General features: G+C 45.6%; 1 protein-coding gene across 3 annotated transcripts in view; it reads left to right on the top strand.

Moving 5' to 3' along the window:
• LOC135367037 (disintegrin and metalloproteinase domain-containing protein 10-like) overlaps positions 1-21,939 on the top strand; it is a 59,115-nt gene that overhangs the window by 23,755 nt on the left and 13,421 nt on the right. For all 3 annotated transcript variants that reach the window (XM_064600123.1, XM_064600113.1, XM_064600104.1), the window contains 3 exons: positions 3,795-3,987; positions 12,471-12,643; positions 13,785-13,965. In XM_064600123.1, the coding sequence (XP_064456193.1) occupies positions 3,795-3,987; positions 12,471-12,643; positions 13,785-13,965 (547 nt within the window). The remainder of the gene's footprint in view (positions 1-3,794; positions 3,988-12,470; positions 12,644-13,784; positions 13,966-21,939) is intronic.

Raw genomic sequence — 21,939 nt, 5'->3', positions numbered from 1 at the left:
CGGCCTACGGAGCGTATCTCCCGTCTTTGTGTATTGATATTTGAACTTTATTACTTTATTACTTATAAACCGACTTGAGTATCTCAAATCTAACATAAAGCCACAAAGGCACGTATCTCCGCTGCCCGCCCTCACTGCGCACATCACGAACCAACCATGGCAGGGGTGCGTGGAAAGCCCGAGAATGAACTTCAGCTGCTTCAGAAGTGACGTTTTTTTTTTTTTTTGTTTACGCTATGCGGGCTTCTTATGAACAATGTGTGTGCGGAATATGAACCACACCACTAGTGGGAGGATATGAAAAATACGCTACGGAAGTTGCGTGTTTCTTTCTTTTGCCTTACCACCTCTATACCTAAACGCGCGTGAGGAAGTATGTCAGAGATTTCCCAACAATATATGAATTGAAAGAGCATTTAAAGGCTAACAGCATGATGTCGCTCATCTTAACTTTCTGGTATTTACAAAAAGAAAAAGAAGTTGCCCGCCGATAAAGTGCGATATTTCTCTTTTCTTTATTTTTGCAAATTCGACGACTTTGAGATTTTTTATCTAGGCACCTGCAAAAGATAGAATCCCAAAGATAGAACGAATAGTACTGCAGTAGGTCAACAGGTATATATAAAAAAAACTGCACAGCCTTAATGGTTACAGTGGTACGGGGCCTGAAAATTGAACGACGAAGTGCACTGCTCGAAATGGCCACTCCTGAAGATTGTCTTTTAAAAATCAAATATAAGATATTTCCAGCAATTTCTTGCGCTAATTTACTGCCTAAACACTAGACTCCAATATATATTGGAACGAAAAACATATGAGAGGTCTACCAGACCACCCTGTCTGACTCTATACCTGCAATCACCGAGCAAAAATTTCTCAAAACAATGTAAATATCCATGGAATCAATAACTTAAAAATTGCCACTAATTAAGTAACTGTGAACTACTTCTAATTAGTTAATGTGGAAGTATGCCCACGAGTTCCGGCGTGCCATGATAATAGCCCTCTTAAACCAAAGTGGCCAGGCGGAGTAGTTGGTACCAGCGCGGTCGTAACACTGTTTAGTCGAAAAGCACAAAGACTGTGTTGTGCATTTAGTTCTTGTGCTTTTGGGCTGAACACTTGTGCAATGCGCGTCGATGGGATGACAACAGTCACCTACCAGCGTTAGGTCTTAGGAATGTCCGGTTCTCGAAACAACAACAACTTCATTTCGAGATGATAGGTGGGAAGTTTCACCACCAGGGGCTATACTCTACCCCATTGCTGTGGGATAGAGTTATGTTAAAATGTTAAAAGTTGAGCTGCATTTGGGATGCTGTACAGCACGTCTCTTCTTATACAAAATGTGCGTGTCACGTCTGTTATCTGGGCTGAAAGAATATGTACTTGTTCAAGTGCGGACAAACTAGTTCAGTCCGCTTAGGACAATAAGGTTCCGCTTAGGACAATAAGGTAAGACGGCAAGTAACGCTCGAGGTGTAACGTGGTGCCTCATGTGCATGTGAAATGAAAATGCAGCAGACCACTGCGTTACATATCCCCCGTCTTTGCAATGGCTGACTGTTACGCCATCCGTCACATGTTTACCCTTACCGCCTATTGGAGCACGTATACCGCATAGCATGGGTAAACGAACAAGCTCTGTGGCCGTCAATGGTGCAAGGTGGCCTCCCTTGGTCCCCCAAAGGCAACATCGTGCTCCTCTTGCGCTCGCATCGGCTGTAGCGCCAACAAAGAAGGACGACCTCCGAAGAAGGAACGTTTCTTGCCGACTCATGCGTTCCATCTTGGTTCTGAAATCGGCGATTGCATCAGGGCAATTCGACGAACCGATGCAACAGTGCACCTATATCAACAGAACGAATCACAGTGTACGCCAATGAGTGGGTAACCCACCTACAAGACCGTGGTCTGCGGGAAGGTGGCCACACATCAAACACCAGCCAGGGGAGTATTTAGCATAGGCAAACGAGTCTACAGCCAGCAGGTATCCCGAACAGTGGCAGTTTTGACAGCGTCCTCGCAGCTTACCGACTAAATCCGTTGATGTTGTTTGTGCCATCTCTCCACTGGCGCTTGTACAACCATCACCTGTGCTCTGGATAACAACGAGGAGCATTCACACCGAATAAAACAAGAAATCTGCAGGGCTCACCCACGTGGTCCTGCGAAAAGTCTACAACACTCACCTCCTGAACGCGTTCTACTTCACGACAGATGCACGTGCTTCCCGCCGCTCTTGAAGTCCAGGCTCGCCAGTCTAAACTTAAAACGGCACGACACGACGGAGTGGCGCTAGTTTCCATTTGATAAACATCGTCGAGCGGCCGCGAGCCTTAGGGACCGCCGCCGAAAACGTTAGGTTGCTCGAAACGCGGAAGATCCAATCGAGAAAGCCTGCTTCCCAAACCAAGCACGCACACGCAGACTTTGTTTTTCGGCAAGGCTCACCAAGAATAAGCGTAAAAGCAGTGACGTCATGATGCATGACGTTTGTTTATCCGTCAAGGGGAAATTCTATGCGTCAATTTTTAAGGGTCAATGCACAAATGACGGTGAAAACAAGTGCCTTAACGGATACAGTGCGGGGTTTAACGGATACTACAAGTAAAATACCCGATAACGGATAGGGCAGTTGGCGTCGTCGTCGCATATTACGTTTCTAAGAGTAAAACACGGAGTAAGAGTTATTTTAAGAGCTGCTTTTCCGAGAGTGTAGTTGTACCTTGCGCTTAAAGGGATAATTGTCTCTCCAAACGTCAAATCGTAGGTTTCTGTTTGGATGCACAGTGCATTGTGCAATTTGAGCGGAGTCATTTATTATATACGTTATAATACAGTGGAATCCACCAGTTTGAAATTATCTTTGTGAGAAGCGTATGCGTCTTTCCCGCCGTAGAATTGTTCCCGTCTCGTTGCAGAGAACACGTGACTAGCAGAGCGGAAGACGACGCTCACACCAGAACAGCCTACAGTGAAACACCATTGGTGCGGGCCCACCGCTAGTTCGCACATATAAGGGCTAGTTCCCACGTAGAGCTCTGAAAAACAGCTCTGTTTTTTTCCTCCTCTGAGTGCTATGAAGCGACGGAAGACAGCACTTGCCGAAGTTCAACTCTTGTCATTTTTTTCAGCGCTACGTCTAGCGCTAGTTTTCTGTTGGCCAATCAGACTGCTCCGTTTGTTATGACGTCGCGGAAGCTGTGTGAGCGCTTTCTTCCGGATCCCCTGTATTAGTGGTGGTGGCCTGGAAACTGCAACCACCAAAATGCCGGTGCATGATGTTGCCACGAGATGTGGCGTGACCTGAGAGGTCGGAGGCATGGAGAGCGCTGTACCACGGCCCCCGATCGTTGTCTCCGGAAAGAGGGATGATCGAAGGGCCGTGACTCTAAGCTCAACTGTGCAAGTGAAAACACTAAGTCAGAAAACCGCGCTAGCTTTTAAGCGATCTTTTATGGCGCTATGGAGCAGAGCGCTCTATGCGAGAACATGCCTTAACTCTGGAAATAAGATGATTTCGGGCGGTCAGGCTCGAGCAACCCTCCTGCAAGAGATATTAATTTCAGTTACACTAAGAACAGCCTTTAACTTTTCTCCTTACAGAGTGCATGATGCTCGCTTTATCAGTCATGAAGTTTTGGGGAACTGACGAAGACGAGTTTTCTTTGCCGGAATGCCCGCAGTGGGCTTAAACCTGTGCTTCAACGCTTTCGTGTCAGCCCTGGCATTCATTGCTACCTTCAATCAAATATGCTTGTTTATAACTGTGCTGTTGACCGTGTATGCAGATCAACAGTACCAAGTCATGTGAGGGCAGTGTAAAAGACAGTAACCCTTTCTGCGACGATACCTTGGACGCCAACTTGATGCTCGAGCGGTTTTCGAGGCAAAACCACAACCAGTTCTGCTTGGCATTTCTCTGGAGCTTCCGGGACTTCAGCCAGGGAACGCTTGGACTGGCTTACGTCGGAAGCGCCGGGTGTAGGTTTATTTTTTTTATGAAAACTAGCCAAAATTGAGCTTTAACGCTAAGCAGGTTTTCTACAACGTATTACGCGAATTCGAGATCACGTGACAGGGGCGTTCAAGTCCCATGGTGTCACGATGGCCGATTGAGGTTCCACAGGTCTTGTGCGTTAGAAAACTGGGTATATACAGAACGAGATGTAATAGGACGACACGTAGTAGTTGATGAGAGAAACATGGAGAGACCAACAGTGTGACACTACCTGGTCTGTCACTTCGCCCTAAAGTATATTACGGTTATGGCTTGTTCGTAAAATATATCACAATCATCCATGCTCGTGCCATCACCATTCTACACGCCATTGCGCATAGACCATCCCTGCAAAACCGAACACCCATTATGCAAAACGGCAGCTCACCCTAATTGTTTCCTGTGCTCCGCCATGAGAGATTGGAATGATCTGCACCTTCCATAATTCCGATTCGTGATTTTGATTTTACACATTTACTATTACTAATCATGTTGTACGTTGTGCAATCAGTATCTCTTCTTGATATGATTGCCGGTATGAAATTGTTTGTAAGCCCAACTCCTCTAGTGCCATGTTAAGGGCCTGGATGCACACACAAGTCTTAAAATGAGCAGTTTCATAGTGAATTCGATATTTAACTGGTAACATTCTTCTTACGTTCTTACTGGAGTATGTGGGCTTGAATGTCACTGCTGATGTCTTTCCAACATACGCAACACGCATACAGAGTGTGTTTCACCTAAAGGGCTAAAAATATTTGAACTCGCCGGAGGATTGTGGAACTTTCGGCAATTACCTTCTGGGAATTTATGTCGCCATTTACGAAGGCTTCGGACAATTTTTCATTGAGGGAAATTTATTTTTGTCAATTGAGCTTCGAAAATTACCCAACGAACCCAACTTTTTTAAACAGAAGTATGAAGCCCTCCACGGACAACCGCAGTCCCACCAAAAACTGCTGTGCACAGTATTGAAACAGAAATATAAAAAAAATTAGTAAAAATTGCACTTTAGCCGTGCCTGATTGATTTCGCAAAGAAGGACGCTCCAAATGTATGTCTAGAAAAGGAAGTGCCCCCGCCTTTTGCCTTCTGGTAAGACGGTTGTCACAATCATAAGGTCAAAGCGGGGGAAAGAAGGTTAACACAAGAGGCGGGAACACTTCCTCCTCTCCCCGCATCTCGCGTGCGCTCTTCTTTGTGGCAATCGAGTAGGCGGGTCTAAAGCGGAAATTTTACAAATTTTGTTCGACTATTTCTGTTGTAATACTGTGCATAGTTTTTGTTGGGACTGTGGTTATCCATGAAGGACTTTACATTTCTGTAAAAAAAAGTAAGGTTACCCAGTCGAAAAAAAAAAACGACAGAAAAATACGACAAACAACAAGGCTGTCGCATATTGGGACCTTGTCGTCTTCTTTTATGAGGGGGGGGGGAATATATATTTATTGCAAGGAATTCTTCTTTGAAGGAATTCTTTTATGAACTTCATTGAAAACTAGCCAAAATTGAGCTTTAACGCTGAGCAGGTTTCCTACAACGTATTACGCGAATTCGAGACCACGTGACAGGGGCGTTGAAGTTCCATGGTGTCATGATGGCCGACTGAGGTTCCAGAGGTCTTGTGCGTTAGAAAAATGGGCGTCTGTCGTAGATTCCTGTCGTGTGCAGTTTTGTCGTAGATGTCTGTCGTGTGTCGTTCTGTTGTAGATTCCTGTCGTGTGCGGCTCTGTCGTAGATGTTTGTCGTGTGTCGTTCTGTTGTAGATGCCTCTCGTGTGTTGTTCTGTCGTCCGGTGTACTTTGTTGTGTCGTATGAATCTTGCCCTGTTGTTGTGTCAATCACATCCAGCATCTGCAGTAACAAGTAACAAGTGTCGGCTATGTATGATTGCATGCAAACGTGCAAGATGAGGGAGAACCTGTGTACGAAGAAGAGTACATCTATTTATTGTCTCTTCACTTACAAAACTCATACATACACTGTTCACTGTAGCAGGATGTATGGGGCCTCTTGTAGCCTGTACGAAAGAAAAAAAGAGACGATATCAGTGTCATAACATGACAGCATTTGGTAAGAGTCATATTCGTATCTCTTTCATATGCGATTCTATGCATGACCTTGAAAGCTAAACCTTGACAGTATATACACAAAATTATAAAAATGTGAGGACGTTTCAATCATCTCGTACCGTTTTTGTCATGGTTCCAAGAGAGACTGGGAGTGGAGAGGTGCTCAAACAGGTCTTATCGGAATCTGTCAAAGTAGTTTCTAGTTAATAGAACGCATAATTGGACTTGCAGTTACAGTACATGATGCTTTAGCCGCCGGCGAACTACTTGTAAGAAACTTTTTTTTGTCGATTTCATATTTCTGAAACCCTGAACACATGCGCTCTGAATTATAACTGTTCAAAACATAAGGAGCTCACAAGCATTTACTATACTTTTAAAAAGTGTGATATGGAGCCTACTGCACAAGCTTTTTGTTTTTACTATCATATGTTTTTAACCATGTAATTCTTACCTCTGACATTTATTACTATAAGTTGCGACAAATTATTCTGTCAAATTTAGCAGAAATGACACTTCAACACACACACAGGTAATTCAGCATCTTTCTCATTCATGGCTTCAGTATTTATTGCTAGTAAGAAAAAGAAAAAGAAGAAAAATGTCGCTGTCACAAAAACAGTCATATTTGGTCAACACCACTCGTTAGAGCGGAGCAACAGTGCATATATGTACCTCTAGTGCACGTACAGTTAGCTTTGAAAGTTGTCTCGATGCTAATCATATACAGTCGACCCCCATTTATCCGGACTTCATTTGTCCGGATCCCGCGGTATCCGGACAAAAGGCACGGGAACGGATTTTCCTCCATGTATTTCGTTCTCGTTTATCCGGACTTCAGCTTCCGGACTCGGACAAGAATTCCAGGGAACGAAAGTCGAAAATTCTTGTAATCAAGCTTCAGTTATCCGGACTACCGTGAGTAAGAGGAGGCGCTGACCCCGCTCCGTCATCCTTTTTGCTGTGTTGGGGTTATTCCCGTCACACGTCAGGGACATACATTCCTCCGTAGGTGGAGACAACCGTGCACGATGACCCCCTTTTCTCTCTGTGTGCGTTGGGTCACGTTGACCAGTCGAGTCATTTGGAAATATCTCGAGCAACTGTCCGGTTCTAGAGGGGAAAACTCCAACCCGAGGGCCTGCTGCTTACAGCCCGTTGGCCGATGAAGACATTCCCTTAGCTCAGCTGCGATCCCTAATGTAGAAGCTCACTGCGACTGCCGTAGATGATGCTGCGGTTTCTGACTACGTTGACGTTGATAAGGATGATGACGCGTGCACAGCTACGACTGACGACGATGTGATTGCTGCTGTTGCCTCCGATGATGTGCAGCAAGACGGTGCCGATGACGCCAGTGAGAAACAAAGCTCCGACATTGACACTTTGCGTCCGCACTGACATTTTCCGAGCAGCGCAACAACGTGGCTCAAGTCTATGCAATTAGCAAATGTTACAGATAAAATGGTTAAAAGCAAGCGAGCTGGTGGCTAAGATCCATGACGAAAACCCGAGACTGGGAAAAAGACGAAAAACAGACGACACAACACAAAGTCTCAAAGTCTCTTTTTGAGACTTTGTGTTGTGTCGTCTGTTTTTCGTCTTTTTCCCAGTCTCGGGTTTTCGTCATGGAGCAAAAGTTTGCAGGAATTGAGTGCCTACACTACTATGTACCAGCTGTCATTGACGAGCTTCCTGTGTTTTAATTAAACCTTGCTCTGTAGGACGTTTCTATTCGGTCGTTTCATTTATCCGGATGCCCCGGTATCCGGACGATTTCGCCGGGAACAGCACCATCCGGATAAACGGGGGTCGACTGTATATATTCAAAAAAAAATGCCCAAAAGTATTCACCCACCAGTAAGTGCAACATGCAGGAAGACATCAAAACAGCATCATAAAAATCTCTTGTGAACAAAAACCAAATGTACATTCATAAATAAACTTGAAAACAAACAAGTTGGCACAGCTAGCATACATACGCAAAGTTCTGCTTACCACTTTGAAAGACTTTTGAAGCGATGGCCTTTTGCAGCATACGATTAATTTGCGCCAGCGTTGTCACTTCTGTCTGCAAACGTCCCATGTCTTCAAACTCTCGTGGTCTTTGTTCACTGATTTTCGCGGAATCCAGGGGCAGAAACAGTGTCTTCTTCTGCATGCCTTCGTGCCGTACTTGTTTGTCCTGCCTTGCCTAAAAGCCGCAAAGACGACATGTTTCGATCAGCGAATACAGGCGTACACCGTGCGACGAGCAAAACCTGTGACCTGTATTCACTTCTAATCAGCCATTAGAGCGCCAGAATAAATCAGTTCGTGGCGCAATACAACTGCCGGTTCTTACCTTTTTTTCTTCTGCAAGTGGCTGGTGATCCACTTTACACCTGCTTCAGTGCCGCTCATTCATCCTGCCTTGTTTCTGGAATGTTTTTACGACAAAGAAGTAAGAAAACTGATCTGTCGAAATCACCTTACCTGTCGTGTAACATGTGTCGTCTCGTCGCATTCCAAAATGCCCCGAAAAACTTTCGTTTGTCGTAGTATTCTATTGCGTGGAAGTTCACAATGATATTGTGCTCGGCGACATGCTTTTCCGATTCGTTCGCACATTGAATAAACAGGAACATAACTGCTGCAAACTTGCCAACGAAGGGAACCACACCGAGCGACACAAATAATAATGGCGCCGTCATGTTCAGAAACTGCCAGAAACAGAATCAGGATCAGGTTTAGGTTTAGGTTTAGGGTTGCTTATTCCCTTTTGAGTCAGGTATCTTAGGATACCACAGGCTGGGTCAGGGCCGTCAGGAACGGTCCAGACTGGAGTCAGGGCTGCCTCTGTGATGTTTCGGGGCTCTCCGAGTTTTGGGATCCGTCAGGGTCCCCTTCCGCTTCCGGTCGTTCATCCGAAGGGGAGGCTTGCCGTGCTTGTCGATTCGGTCGGGTCGACTCTTCTTCTTATTATTAGGGGGAATAATGAGGTCGATTGCGCAGGGCGCTCCTTGTTCGCCTTTCCCTTTTTGCCAGGTGGCGCTTGCATCTTTCAGCGATGTCGCTGGCTTCTTCTGTATTTGATGGGGCTTTTAGTCCAAGTGCCGTTGGTGTCTTTTGGTTTAGGCGGGTTGACAGTGTCGCTGGGCATCGTTGCATTACGTGTTCGAGGTCCTCGCGCTCTTCCCCACATAAGATACAGGTCGAATAATTTCGATAGCCTTGAGCGGGTTAGGAGAGCGCCTGTTCGTGCTTGAAACAGGATGCCACTTTGATGATCGCTTCTATACTGGTTATATTGTGCTGGCTCTTCCTTGTACTTGTTGTATAGATCCATACTTTGCTTTTTCTGGGTTCGTCTTTTCCAATGTTCGTTTTTCGTTTTCCGCATTTCTTCATTTACATGTCTATGCCACAATATGATGGTATTGGATTTATGCCGATTGGTGCCCTGGCTATATTTTGAGTCGATACGGTTCATTTTTTTTAATCCATTCTGTTTTTGTTCCTTTGTATCGCACGTGATGGAAGATACGTTTGGCGTAGTTGGTCTCTGGTAGGTGGATCAGGCGTCCAAAATATCTGGTCTTTGAGCTTCTCGAAATTCAAAGCTGGACCATCCTGTTTCTCCTTCAATCGCAGCATTCGCTGTTGCCATGTTTCCTCCCACGATCCACCTTCCAATTTCCCTTTGTTGTCGTTCCAATGAGTTGGTCGTGTCGTTACGGTAACACAACACTTCATTGGCGTAAGTTGCATTCGGGACGGCGACCGTTTTCCAAAGTACAGTCCCTACGGTGTACGGATTATAGGAGTGTCGAGCGAGGTGCCAGACATGGGCTTTCCTTCTGTTGCTCGTTGTTAACATCTTTTTTTCATGTTCCTCTAGGTAGTTTGCTTGATTCTGTAGAGTTATTCCCAGGTATTTATATTGCTTAGTTTTCGAGACTTTGAAACCTTGGAGTGAGATGGATTCGCTAGCGTCACTCTCTCTTCCAATCTTCATCCATTGTGTCGTTGCTTGACTAAATTTGATTCCGGTGGGCCGTGCTTCTTTTGTACAGATGTCAAGGAGGTGTTGTAAATCTTCTGATGATTTTGTTATGAGCAGGATATCGTCCGCGAAAGCAAGTACTGGGATGTGATCAGGCCTACTACGCGTACAGGTGGCGCGCTATGTTAGTCGTCACCGAAAGCCACACGGAGAGGAAATATCCATTACGAATTAATGTGCGCGTGAGGCGTAAAAAGGACCAGTACATTAAACTAATAAGAACTAAATTCCTACTTTCCTAGGACATAACTAATCGAATTTTGGAAAATTTCTTACCTCCATCGAGTTATTTTCAGGAAAACCACGTGTCAAGTTTTCCTTGTTTCGTTGTACTTAAAAAGTATCTCTTCTGTAAAGCAACGTTTCTTGCTCATATTTCGTTGTCCCTTTTCTCTAAAGTTCTTGGTTGACTTTCTTGCAACATGGCCAGAGTAACGCGCACGAAATGCGATTTCAAGTGTATCGTCGTATCGGCGAAGCTGTTTTTGGTGCCGGTACTTGCTGTCTTTGTCCTTTTCTTTTCTTTCTTTTTTGTGGTGTCGATGTCGTCAAGCAAAGATGTAGTGAACATCATTTTGTGAGAGAGGATGCTAGTGAGCCCGCGCCCTCAAACCATTGTCAGCAACTCAGCTGTTACCGGCACCGAGAGCCGGGCACCAGCAAACAAATGTGACCACACACCAAGCTACCAATAATAACAGCAATTATAACATCAATAATAATATAATAACAGCAATAATAACAACACAACAGCTGTCACTTCTTGTTTTTTTTTCTTTTCTTGTATTTACTAGGTGCACTTTCCCATGCTGTTTATCGCAAGAGAAGTACCTGTCGCGACAGCGAGATCGACTATCTGCGGCGATGGGAAATATGTCTGTCGTACGACAAAGCTGCTTGTTGTACAGCATCCATTCCTGTCGTTACTACAGACTCTTTTGTAGTTACAACACGACCGCCTGTTGTAACGACAGAACAGTCTGTCGTGACGACAAACGTGTACGTCACACGACAAAAGTGCTTGTCGTTACGACAGGAGCCCCTGTCGTAACTACAGACTTGTTTTCTAGTTACGACAAAAGTTCTGTCATGACGACAGAAATTTCTGTAGTGACGACAGAAGTGCCTGTCGTACGACAAAAAATCCTGTTGTCACGACAGAAATTTCTGTCGTGTTTTTCGATCGGGATAGTTGGCAATTTACAAAGTTTAATTGAAAAAATAAAATTCCCGCAATTAAAAATTGTACAAAGCCTTCTTTAATCGTGGTAAAGACTTCCAGAAGGTAAATGCCGAAAGTTCCACAATCCTCTGGCCAGTACGTCGCCAGTTAGAATTTCGTTTAACGTTAGGTGGAACACCCTGTATAAGCGGAATAACACACGTGTAATAGCTGGAAATGTGTCAATCAGTTTCCATTTCGAGCACTACGTGAATTAGAATTAGCGCTCGTTAGAAAGAGCGCTACGCAGCGCTCTTGCAGATCGTACTTGCAACAGCGTCATTAATCTCTTTATATAGTTCAATGACATGTCCATTTCTTCCTGTCTTCATGTCCATTACTTCATTGTAGCAACCTGCCCCCTTTGTGCATATTGTATGTATTGACGTGTGTCATCTTGTATATTTCCTTGTCTCATTATGTGTGCGCTACTGCCTTTACAATGCCTCTCCCACATAAGATGTATTTGGATAACGTGTCTTCTTGTGGGACCGTTTAACAGGGTTTCCCTTCACGATCCCTTACCTCAAGTGTGTTCCTGATTTTGTGTAGCACTAAGCAAATAAATAAATAATGTATGTATGTATGTATGTATGTGAAGAAGATAAATCAACATCTCCCGGTTGAAACGAGTTTTGCGTCACGGGGTTGTCACGATACCCGTGAATGTATTTATCCAAAGTAAGAGGTTTTCCTTGCCAAAGAAAAAAAGCTGACCTGCAGTAAAATTTATAGAATTGGACGTACAAAGTGGTAACACGAGACACCCTGCCCGAACTCCACTCATGAAAGGCGGCGGGCTCCTGGCACGTGTCACCCCCTGTTCGGTGCAGTTTCGTTATATTCCTAAGCGCGTTGACGTTTGTATTCGCAGTCAACAAACTCATTGGAAAACGAACTATATTTTGAAATAATCGAATATGAGCAACTTATCAGTCACGATTCCAGCACGCAGCGAGAACTACAGGCGAAAATTTGACATTGACGGAGACAGTGACGCAGTGTTCTTGATGCATGTGAAGAAATAAAGCGCGGCAGACAGGAAGTAGTCCACAAGCGTCGAAGGAATTGTTTTTAATAACCTCGCCTACATGAAGGTAGCTATAGGGTGTCGTTATCTTCACGCAGACCAAGCTGGTGGAATCTGTGAAAAGTACCGGAAGATGCACTTCAAGGACGGCGTCCGGACGGTGGGGTTGAACACGGGAATTATGACGTTCCTTAACTACGGCAGCGTTGTTCCTCAGAGGGTCAGCCACATAACATTTGCCCACGAGGTGGGCCATAACTTCGGCTCTCCTGTAAGTCCAGCCTGCGCATGTCATAATAGTACTAATAATATTTTACTTTTCATCTCTTCTGAAGACAGGCTAATACAATAAATATGAAGAGGTTGATAAAGGAACATCGAAAACAGACTCCCACAAAGGGAGCGTAGAAAATGCACGTAGTGATGCTGATCTTGCCCAAACGACACACGTCAAGTGTAGTCTAGTCTACAGGTTTTCCCGCCGATTTTAATCCAAGCGCCATCGAAATTAATCCATGTGCCATGCAAACTTTATGGGGCATGGATTAATTTAGCTGGCACTTGGATTAAAATCGCCGGGAAAACCTGTAGTCGGATGTTGAGCGGAGAAGTTGATTGCTTTGTTAGTGAACATGCATACTAAATGTACTGTAATTTCTACGTGCCACATCTTAATGATGATTCTGAGAATTTGAATAATGAATAAATGTTTTAAGCGGAGTTGCGCTGTACGTCTGGCACGTTCAGAAACATCCGATTAGGTTATCCTTAATCGTGGTCGAACATGTTCAGGCCACCACATAGCTACGTAAAATTTAGATCACCATGACCTTGGTTCCATGTACTCCGAGACCCAAAGAAAAACTTTGATAGACTCAAAAAATTCCATAGTAGTGAATCTTTTTTTTTTTTTAAGATGGCCGGCGATGTATACTCCCTCTCTGTCTTCGCCTCCTTCCTGCTGTCCTCTCCACATTAGTCCACGTGGTGCAGGTCGCTCATAGCTAATGTTGCTACGCGGCCCTAAGGCGACAGAAGAAACGAAAAAATAAAATAAACTATGCCATAACCTTAACGCTTTCCTGCGTCTCGTAACATTTAGCAAGTTGTGGAGATACTTCATACTAAGACATAGCTAGGTTTACAGAGGACGCTACAGGTGCAAGCCACAAAACATGGATCTGCTGTGTTATCTGTTGTAATCAAGCTGATTTCAATGCCGTCTCGCATTTGCGGCTCATGTCTCTGTGGAATGCTTTTAGCAGCCATAACGAGAGGGTACCTACCAGGGTACCAGGTACCTACTAGTTCACAGACAGTTTCAGACTTGATCATTTGTATCAGATGCTTCGCGAATACGGAGACACAGCCTTGAAGTACTTGTGGAAAAATAAGAATGTTGACATTTGCAGCACGATGCGTCTGCAGAGTGTGCTCCGGGCAAACCTAAAGGCAACTACATCATGTACCCACGAGCCACACCTGGAACTGAGGAGAACAACTGCAAGTTCTCGCCCTGCAGTGTTCGACTGATGGCCGGAGTTATCCATGCCGTGCTTCACGAAGAATTCGGCAAGGAGAATTGTTTCCTTGGTGAGAAAATTCTTCTATAGGGTAACCCATCAAGCGCGCTCTACGGAACAGCAGTTTGGTATAGGTGAACCATGGCAGAAAACGGTCGATTCTACGTTCTGAATGGAAAGTTTTCACAGTCCCCTGTTACAACTAGATCAGGAAGCGAGTTAGTTGTGTAGATATTTGCCTTTAAATCGCTGTGTCCTGTCCAGTCCTGTACAACCAGTACTGAATCAGATTTTAGTCACATTAGCCGCGTATTACGTTTGCATGCTGGAAAAACCGAGCACTATCAAAATTCACAGTAGCAGATGTTAAAATCCCCCATTTCTGTACAGGTTAATCGATTCTTCCTTGCAGAACATGTGGGATGAGAGAAAACGAACGTTTTTGTGTATGGTGATGGCACGTTACGTCACTTTCGCGGGGCTCTGAAACGAGAGCGTTGCTTACAAAAAATGCACTCGTCTCCCATCTTCGAAGGTGGTTCGTTAAGAATATCCGTTTCCGTATCCGTCGTTCGGTATAAAGGACCATTGTCTCAGTAGGCATCTTACTCAGCGAAAAACCCGGGGCAGCGAAGACAGAGAATAACACGCACACGATCTCAAGCACAGCTGACCCTTTAATGAACAGAAAGCCCCAAATCCACAAAACATTTCTAATTGGTGACAGAGGAGAGAGTGACGGGGTACTAACGCGGTTCCCCCGCATAACAATCGCCTGATATTCCATTAAATGAAGTTAAATGAGCATTAAAGTGGCATCCAGTATGGCCAAAAACTGCTGTCATCGTGTAAAGCAATATGTAATGTAATGTGAATTTATTTCCACAAAGAAAAATTGTGGTGGAAGCTGTGAAAAAAAGTCACTATAGTGACTTGAGGGGCTCCCAGCAACATCCAATTGGCAATGGTGATACACTGCAACATTCGAAGGAAACGCGCGTCACTGCATAACATATTAGCCGGTCAAAAGAGACAAATGTAAGTCAGTATAAAACATCAACATAGCTACAGAAACCAAATCGCATTCCTACAAAATATTTCTGTCCAAAGTTGTTTGACCCGGGCGCAATTAATTTGCAATATCGCTTCCGCGGTGACAGGTCGGAGCGCTCCAGCTGCAGACCGCACCCAGTCTACTCTCTACTGTGATGTTTGTGGTAGAGAGCCGTTCATTCGTTGGTAGAAAAAACCGTCTGCAACAAACATTGCCAGCTGTTTCTTGTTGACTACTATTCATTACATGATTTATATCTCGTTTTCTGAAAAATAAAGCATATATGCCGTCCGAGAAAACAAGATCGCGATCACAAGAGCAATATCCGTGGATTCTGTGCAATCTTTCGTTGTATGTATACAACTATAGGGTGCGACGTACGGGCCAGAGCGCCGTTCAAAGTGAGGTTACTTCCAAAGCGTTTGCTGTAGGGCGCCTCTCCGATGTATCCCCTAATTCCCAGTCACGGCAAACGGATCTGAAGTGTACCTACCTACATCAGCGAAGTGTGTGGCCGTATAGGTCACAAGCGAGGAGTTCAGGGCTGTACGAAGTTCCACCAACGCTGGTTAACTTTGAACCGAGATCAAGCGTGGCTAAAGTTAACAGTCAATTCGTTTTACAAAAGCGCGTTGGTAATGTGATGAATGTTTCGGTGCCAATAACTTCCTTTAGTGACGCAGAGCTAAGCGTTAAATTCAAGTTAAGGGACCGTTGCTCTCTGTTCAAAAGCGTTAATCGGCTTTGGTGAAACTGGCCGTAAGAAAGGCAACGCCTGATTGTCGCTTGCACAAGGTTCCGCCGAATGAGCCAGGAAGAAGCAACAGGCTCGCTTTATTTCAACGTCAGGATACAAAGCAAGATATAAACCTTCGAACATGCAGTCGAACATGCAACATGTCGGGAAGCGCTGGGGTATCGCTGTACAACACGCAGTTAGATTCGTGCTGTACCACTCGTGCTTCCTGTGGTGTCAGCGGTCCCCAAAAATCGAGATTGTGTCGTTGTTAGTCTTCAAATCCTCCGTTTCGGATATCACCCAGCCGGAGAACGCCCAGAGTCTCCGAAACTGTAGCAGACGCTCCGGCTTGCGTGGTGTTGCTCACCTGGATCATGTGATCCCAGGTCCAATGAGGAGCGTCCCTCCCATTCATGTCACATAGGGACGCGCGCCCCTCCTGATCGAGAAATCTATCACAGCCAATCCTAATGGAACTATTAGGTCAATAGGCCTATCGTAATCCCCAATAGGACTAACGGTTTAGCGGTTTGATGGGACCATTAGGACCTAAGGGTCTACGGCCTGGTGGGAGCTCCACACAAGTAAAAAAAAAAAAAGTAGACGAAAGCAGGGTGTCGAACCGCAAAAAATATGGGTTCGGTTCGGGTTCGCGTTGCTCGGATTTAGTTCCGGTTCAGTTCCGGTTCGGCCGCGCCAAAAATCGAACCGGTTTGTGAACCGGTTCGCAGCCCTGAACCGGTTCGCGATTCAACGCTTCAGTTTCGTATGTCCCATAAAACTGCGTTTATCAGGAAATGCGGGACTAATAGCTTACTGCTGTTGTCTGCATTGAGGTTTTTAGTGGCCATGTACTCCCTTTAGCGAGAGAAAGAAATGAACGCTTGCAAATAGCGTCCACCCTGATGAAGCGGTGTAATCCTGCTACTGTCTGTTCCCAAAATCGCTGTTTTCACACGCACAGTGGTAGCAGCATACACATAGAGGAAGCCAAATAAGATTGACAGCATTTTACATCGACGACGGTGCTGAGCCGGCGTGGGTGCGTTTGAAAAGGCTGGGGTTCCTTTGGAACCTGAGTTCCTGTGTAACAAGTTTGACAATTTGTTTGCCAAATCAGAAGATACTTTATTATTTTACTTCCCATGTCAAGTTATTTCCAATTTATGTCCAGTAACTAACTGCGATCCAATTGCTACAACGTAACTGCTCCTGGAATGGTCTACAGGTATAGAACAGCTTGAACCGGCAAAGCAAAGCGCTATCGCGCATGCAGGAAAACTTTTGCACCGTACATTTGTGGTCATCATTTTCGGTCATGGTGCACGAAGGAGAATGACGTTGTCAACTGTGGCTTCTGACATGTTGGCTCTCTGTGGTGAAAGAATGAATTTTAATCCGGAGAAGGTCCTTTCTACGCTCACTTTTGTTGCCGGACACGCCAAAACTACTTTTGCAAGTTGGTAAAGGACGTGGTGTTGGATTCGTTGTTCTTCCCAGTAGTTGAGGATATCTGTCTTTCTTCAGTCCTTTCTGTTTTTCGAACTCGTCCAACATAGCTGATATTGATTTTGTCGCTGTCTTTTTGTTTGACTCTTCGAAAACTCTTGTTTTTTCGCGTTCTTTCAGTAGAACGTCCAGATCATCGTCGCTGTCTCGAGAGGATTCGGCACTTTCCTGGTACTCCAAACTGTCCATCCCCCGACTAAGAAGGCTGATTGTTGCCCACGTGCTGCTCAACTGCGCACGAGCTTTTCATTTGTCATCATCGGAAAGCAGTACGTTGTATCTCGGGTCAAGAAAAATACCGGCTCTGAAAGCATCGTTCTCAAGTAATAGGACTTCTCGTGCTTGCCTCTGCCTCTGAGAGGCAACGGGAAAATGGAGAGTTCAATTTGCTTGTTCCTATGATGCACCTCATCCACGCACCGTAAAAGTCCCCAAACGTTAGCTGTGCCGACTATAGAGTGAGTGTCGTTTTCTTTGCTGGATGAAGACCCTTGATAATTCCGTCTATTCTTCCCCACTCATCTGTGGTCAGAAAGACCTCGCGGTTCGTAGAAGCCATGTCCACACAAAAGCTGCGAAGATCCATCAGCCTTTGTAGCATGTCACATGTAGAAAGCCAGCGTGTTGGGCAGTCCAGCATGGGTTTTCTTAGACGTAGCTTTTTAATCACCATCATGACTGTAGGACATCGCGGCTTCTTGCAGACTTCACGGGCCCACGCAATAGTTCCCTTAACCGATGCTTTTTTCATGGCGTCGTCTACTGCGAGCTGCAGGGTGTGCGCAGCACACTGCACTCCTTTGAGGACCACGGGCGAGGACTCAGTTGAGTCAATGTTAAATGAACTATCGTTGACGTCTGCATGTTCCGGTTGGGTATTACATTCATCCTCGCTATCAGATTGCGCCTCTTGCTCTTCTGGCATCATCTTCACATACTTCACCAGGTTCGCGCCGTTGTCAATCGTGATGCTGTATAGCTGCGCCAGCTCGATGTTATACGTGGCCAAGACTTCGAGCAACACAGAATGCAGATAACACGGTGTATGCTTCTCCTTCAGTTCTCTCATGGCAAGAGTCCGGAGAACGATTTTTTCATCTGATATGTACTGGATGTTTATACCTAGTATAGATCTATCCATAACGCAATCTGCTTTTAGCGACACCATCATGCCCTTAACCTCCCGCCTGATTTCTTCCCGCATGTCATCTGCACGCTTAGCGACTTCCGTCCGGATGTTTTCGGCGTTTATGGTCATTTTTGAGCGAGTGCCGTGCAGCAGATGATTGAGGAGTCTGCGGAATCTAGAATCTTCCATTAAGGCAAATGGTCTTCCGTTAACTGTACAAAGCTCCACACAAACGCTCAAGATCTCCTCTTGAGTTATCTCAACTTTGGCTACGCTAGAAGGTACCATAGACGTAAGCTTTTGCTGCATGGACACTCGGGGGCGCTTCAGTTCCTGTGACCCTCCTGCTCCGGCATCCAGTCCTGCTGACTGTGTACAGATCTCTTTGTAGATCTCATGATGGTGTCGCTCTAAGTGGCGTTGAAGATTGGCAGCGTGTTGACCTTTCATGTCTACATTGCATGTTGCAAAGTTGCTTCGTGACACGTCGGCAGCGGCGTTGTAGGTAAAGTATCTCCGCACTGGATTCTTTCTCTTGCGGCCCATATCCAAGTCTATGACGGAAAGAAGCGTATTAAACACACGTTATCTCGCCATAATTGATTTAAGTTCTTGGGCATTGCATTCGCAGTCTGAATCGATCTGAAACGGAACTGAAGCATGTCGAAAATAAGTGTGCCAGCAGTGCTCTGTCCGGGTTCACAGAAGTGTACTAGTTAATGCACAACACAATTGCACTGCCAGTATGCATGAACAATCATACAGGCACCGTTCCGCCTATGCTTCTTCTCCACTTCTCATGTTTCTGACTTGTTTAATTTTTACTGCTCACGTGTGAAGCGAAATGTTGGCCGCTCGCTTGATCACCGTATGAGTCCTATATAGCGTACACAACTGGTCTGATCCATTCCTGCTTCACTCGGTAGACGATGGCAGGCCACTTACCTTTCAAAAAATACAGAGCAGAGGACGACCGCGTTGTTTGCTTGAAGACCCAGCGTTTGACAAACGTCTGCTTGGCGCCTCCTCTTTAGGAGCAGATGCCGCAGTGCGTGCGTGGGGCGCCAGCCGCGGCGCTCCAGGAGCAATTGCGCTTCAACGTGTTAAAACAAGACGCTGAAAACATACTTACTATCTGCGAATTCGGGTGGTCATTTCAGGGCAACTTTTTCTGCCATATCCCAAACAGTCATGTTCGTTTGGTTAAAGCGAAGCAATGTCGCATGTTCGCGTAGCCCTTTATGAGCGCTCGGAATTTGCCAGCTAGCACTTTTTTCGCCTGTCTCGGAACGACTGAGGGTTGCCCAAATATATCCGGTGTCGTGACATCCGCAATGCAACGGTGGCGAGAGCCCTCATTGGCCCGCACGTCGAAGTTCACGTGGTTTAGCAGACGACGCAACCCGAACACGGGCGACCGCGATGACTCTAGCGTGATTCAACGGACTAAAACCGCTAGATTCCTCGCTCTCATGTTCGGGTGGCAACGGTCACGTGATCCAGCTCGGGCGGCAACCTAGCAATTTCCGAGCGCTAGGCCGTGTTGCCATGAAATGATCACCCGAATTCGCCATATGCATCCTAGGTCAAATCCGTGTCATGGAGAACACTGTTTCCTCGTTCGGGGATTGAGACGCACTTGAACTTTTATACTGACATCTTTTACGTCCAAACCGTTTCGTTGCGAACCGGTTACCGCTAATATTTTTTTCCGGTTCTGCTCCGGTTCGGGTTCAACAGTGCCATGATGATTTCGGTTCCGGTTCGGGTTCGGTTCCGGCAAAGATAACGGTTCGGGTACGGTTTTCGGTTCGGGTTCGGTTCGACACCCTGGAAGAAACACAAATTGTTTCTTTGTCTTTTCCGACCCCTGTCATAACAGAATCTAATTTCTCTTGCTTCAATTCTTACATTTGTTTCCAAGACAATACAATGCGCGCAGCATTTCAAGGAACGAACAGAAAAAGTTAAAAATAAAATAAACGCTCTCCAGAACTGAACGACCAATGCCTCACTTAGCCTCATTTCCTTCGAGGCATTGGCATCAAGCCGGAAGTAGATGCAGACAGCACATATACTATACTTATAGCTTGTCTTCCGTGATTTGGCGAATCCGATGGCCCAGTTCGCTGCCGTAGTTAAACAGAAGGCGCGCGGTGCTAAATTTATTTAATTCACTCACACACGCAACATTGAAGCCATGAATGGCATGGGGTACGCACTCAAGACTACCGGAACGTCTGTGTTTCTTACTGATTTTGGTTTAGATGTTCTGTAGATCCACCTAGAATCGTTCTTCTGCAGTGCAATCGTGCGTCTTTTTCTCTCTCGCAACACTCCATTCCATCAGAGAATTCCGTCAAGACTAGGAAGATTTTTGAAACTGCCGACACTCGACATCCGGCGAATATACCGAAAGCGACGTCCACCTGTGAAGCTCCCAGTCGTGTTATGGATGCTTACGGTACTCGCGCGTGGCACGTGGCTTTTATAGGAACTGGTTAAAAATTGCGCTCCTCGGTATTTCATACTTTAAAAGCGATAAAAACACCCGTGCCGGGCAACAAACAAAAGGACGACACAACCCACAGCACAGACTGACGAACAAGATTGTTATTGACAGACCTGCTTCTCAAATAACCTCAAAGAGCAACGATCTCTTCTGCAAGGTTACCCTTTTACTCCATCAAGCCTGCTTAGTGCCTTTATCTTTTCGAAAGTACAGGATTTAGGAGTTGCTAACAGCAGAGATTCTTTATAAGTATTGTGCTTTCGAAAAGTTACTAGGCAGGCTTGAGGGTGTATATGGGTAACCTTTCCCAAACACCCAAAGAGGTGTTTTCTGCGAGTGTACCTCATTACTTAGTCTAATCAACTTAATTGAGCTCAAGAATTTGCCCCGAAAAAGTAACGTTATTTTCGTTAATTAGAAAGCCAATCCCACAACACACCATTTCAGTCACAAATACAGGATCTTTCACAATATGTTTCCACAAAAATTTGACAAAAACAACCACACACACACACACAAAAAAAAAAAGAAGGGAAATGTCGCTCATCAAGACGCGCTCGTTCAAGTTGTCCCTCCTAAGGTATGGGGCACGGTGTAAGATAAAGATAAGAGGTTATGACACACTCTTGTCTCGCCATGCGAAGGCGGGGTCCAGATAATGTTCGCTTTCCAGGCCCCCTCGCCTGATCGCCATCTGACGGTGCGCAAGCTGCCGCACATGCGCACAGCTGCATAGCTGCACGGTGCGCACAGCTGCCGAGGCCAAGAGCACAAGACATTCGCTTGTAACGCCGGGAAAGGCATAGGTAACCTTTGGCGGTCCTGTCAGTCCTACTGCGCGCCGAGAGATGGCGATGAGGCGAGGGGGCCTGGAAAGCAAACATTATCTGGAGCGTGGGTGTCATCACCTGTTATCTTTACCTTACACCGTGGTACGGGGTGAAGGAAGGACAACAGAGCAGTATACAAACGAATAAACAGACAAACATCCGATGTCGTGATTATCAGATGCCTGCGAACAGATATCCTTGCGAAGACAAAATGCGTGATTGGGCCGGTCCCGCTCCCGCACCTTTTTCTCTTTTCTTTCTTTTTCCGTTC

This window comes from Ornithodoros turicata, chromosome 1, assembly GCF_037126465.1.
Source record: "Ornithodoros turicata isolate Travis chromosome 1, ASM3712646v1, whole genome shotgun sequence".
Taxonomy (NCBI): domain Eukaryota; kingdom Metazoa; phylum Arthropoda; class Arachnida; order Ixodida; family Argasidae; genus Ornithodoros; species Ornithodoros turicata.
This window is presented reverse-complemented; position numbering and strand designations above follow the sequence as displayed.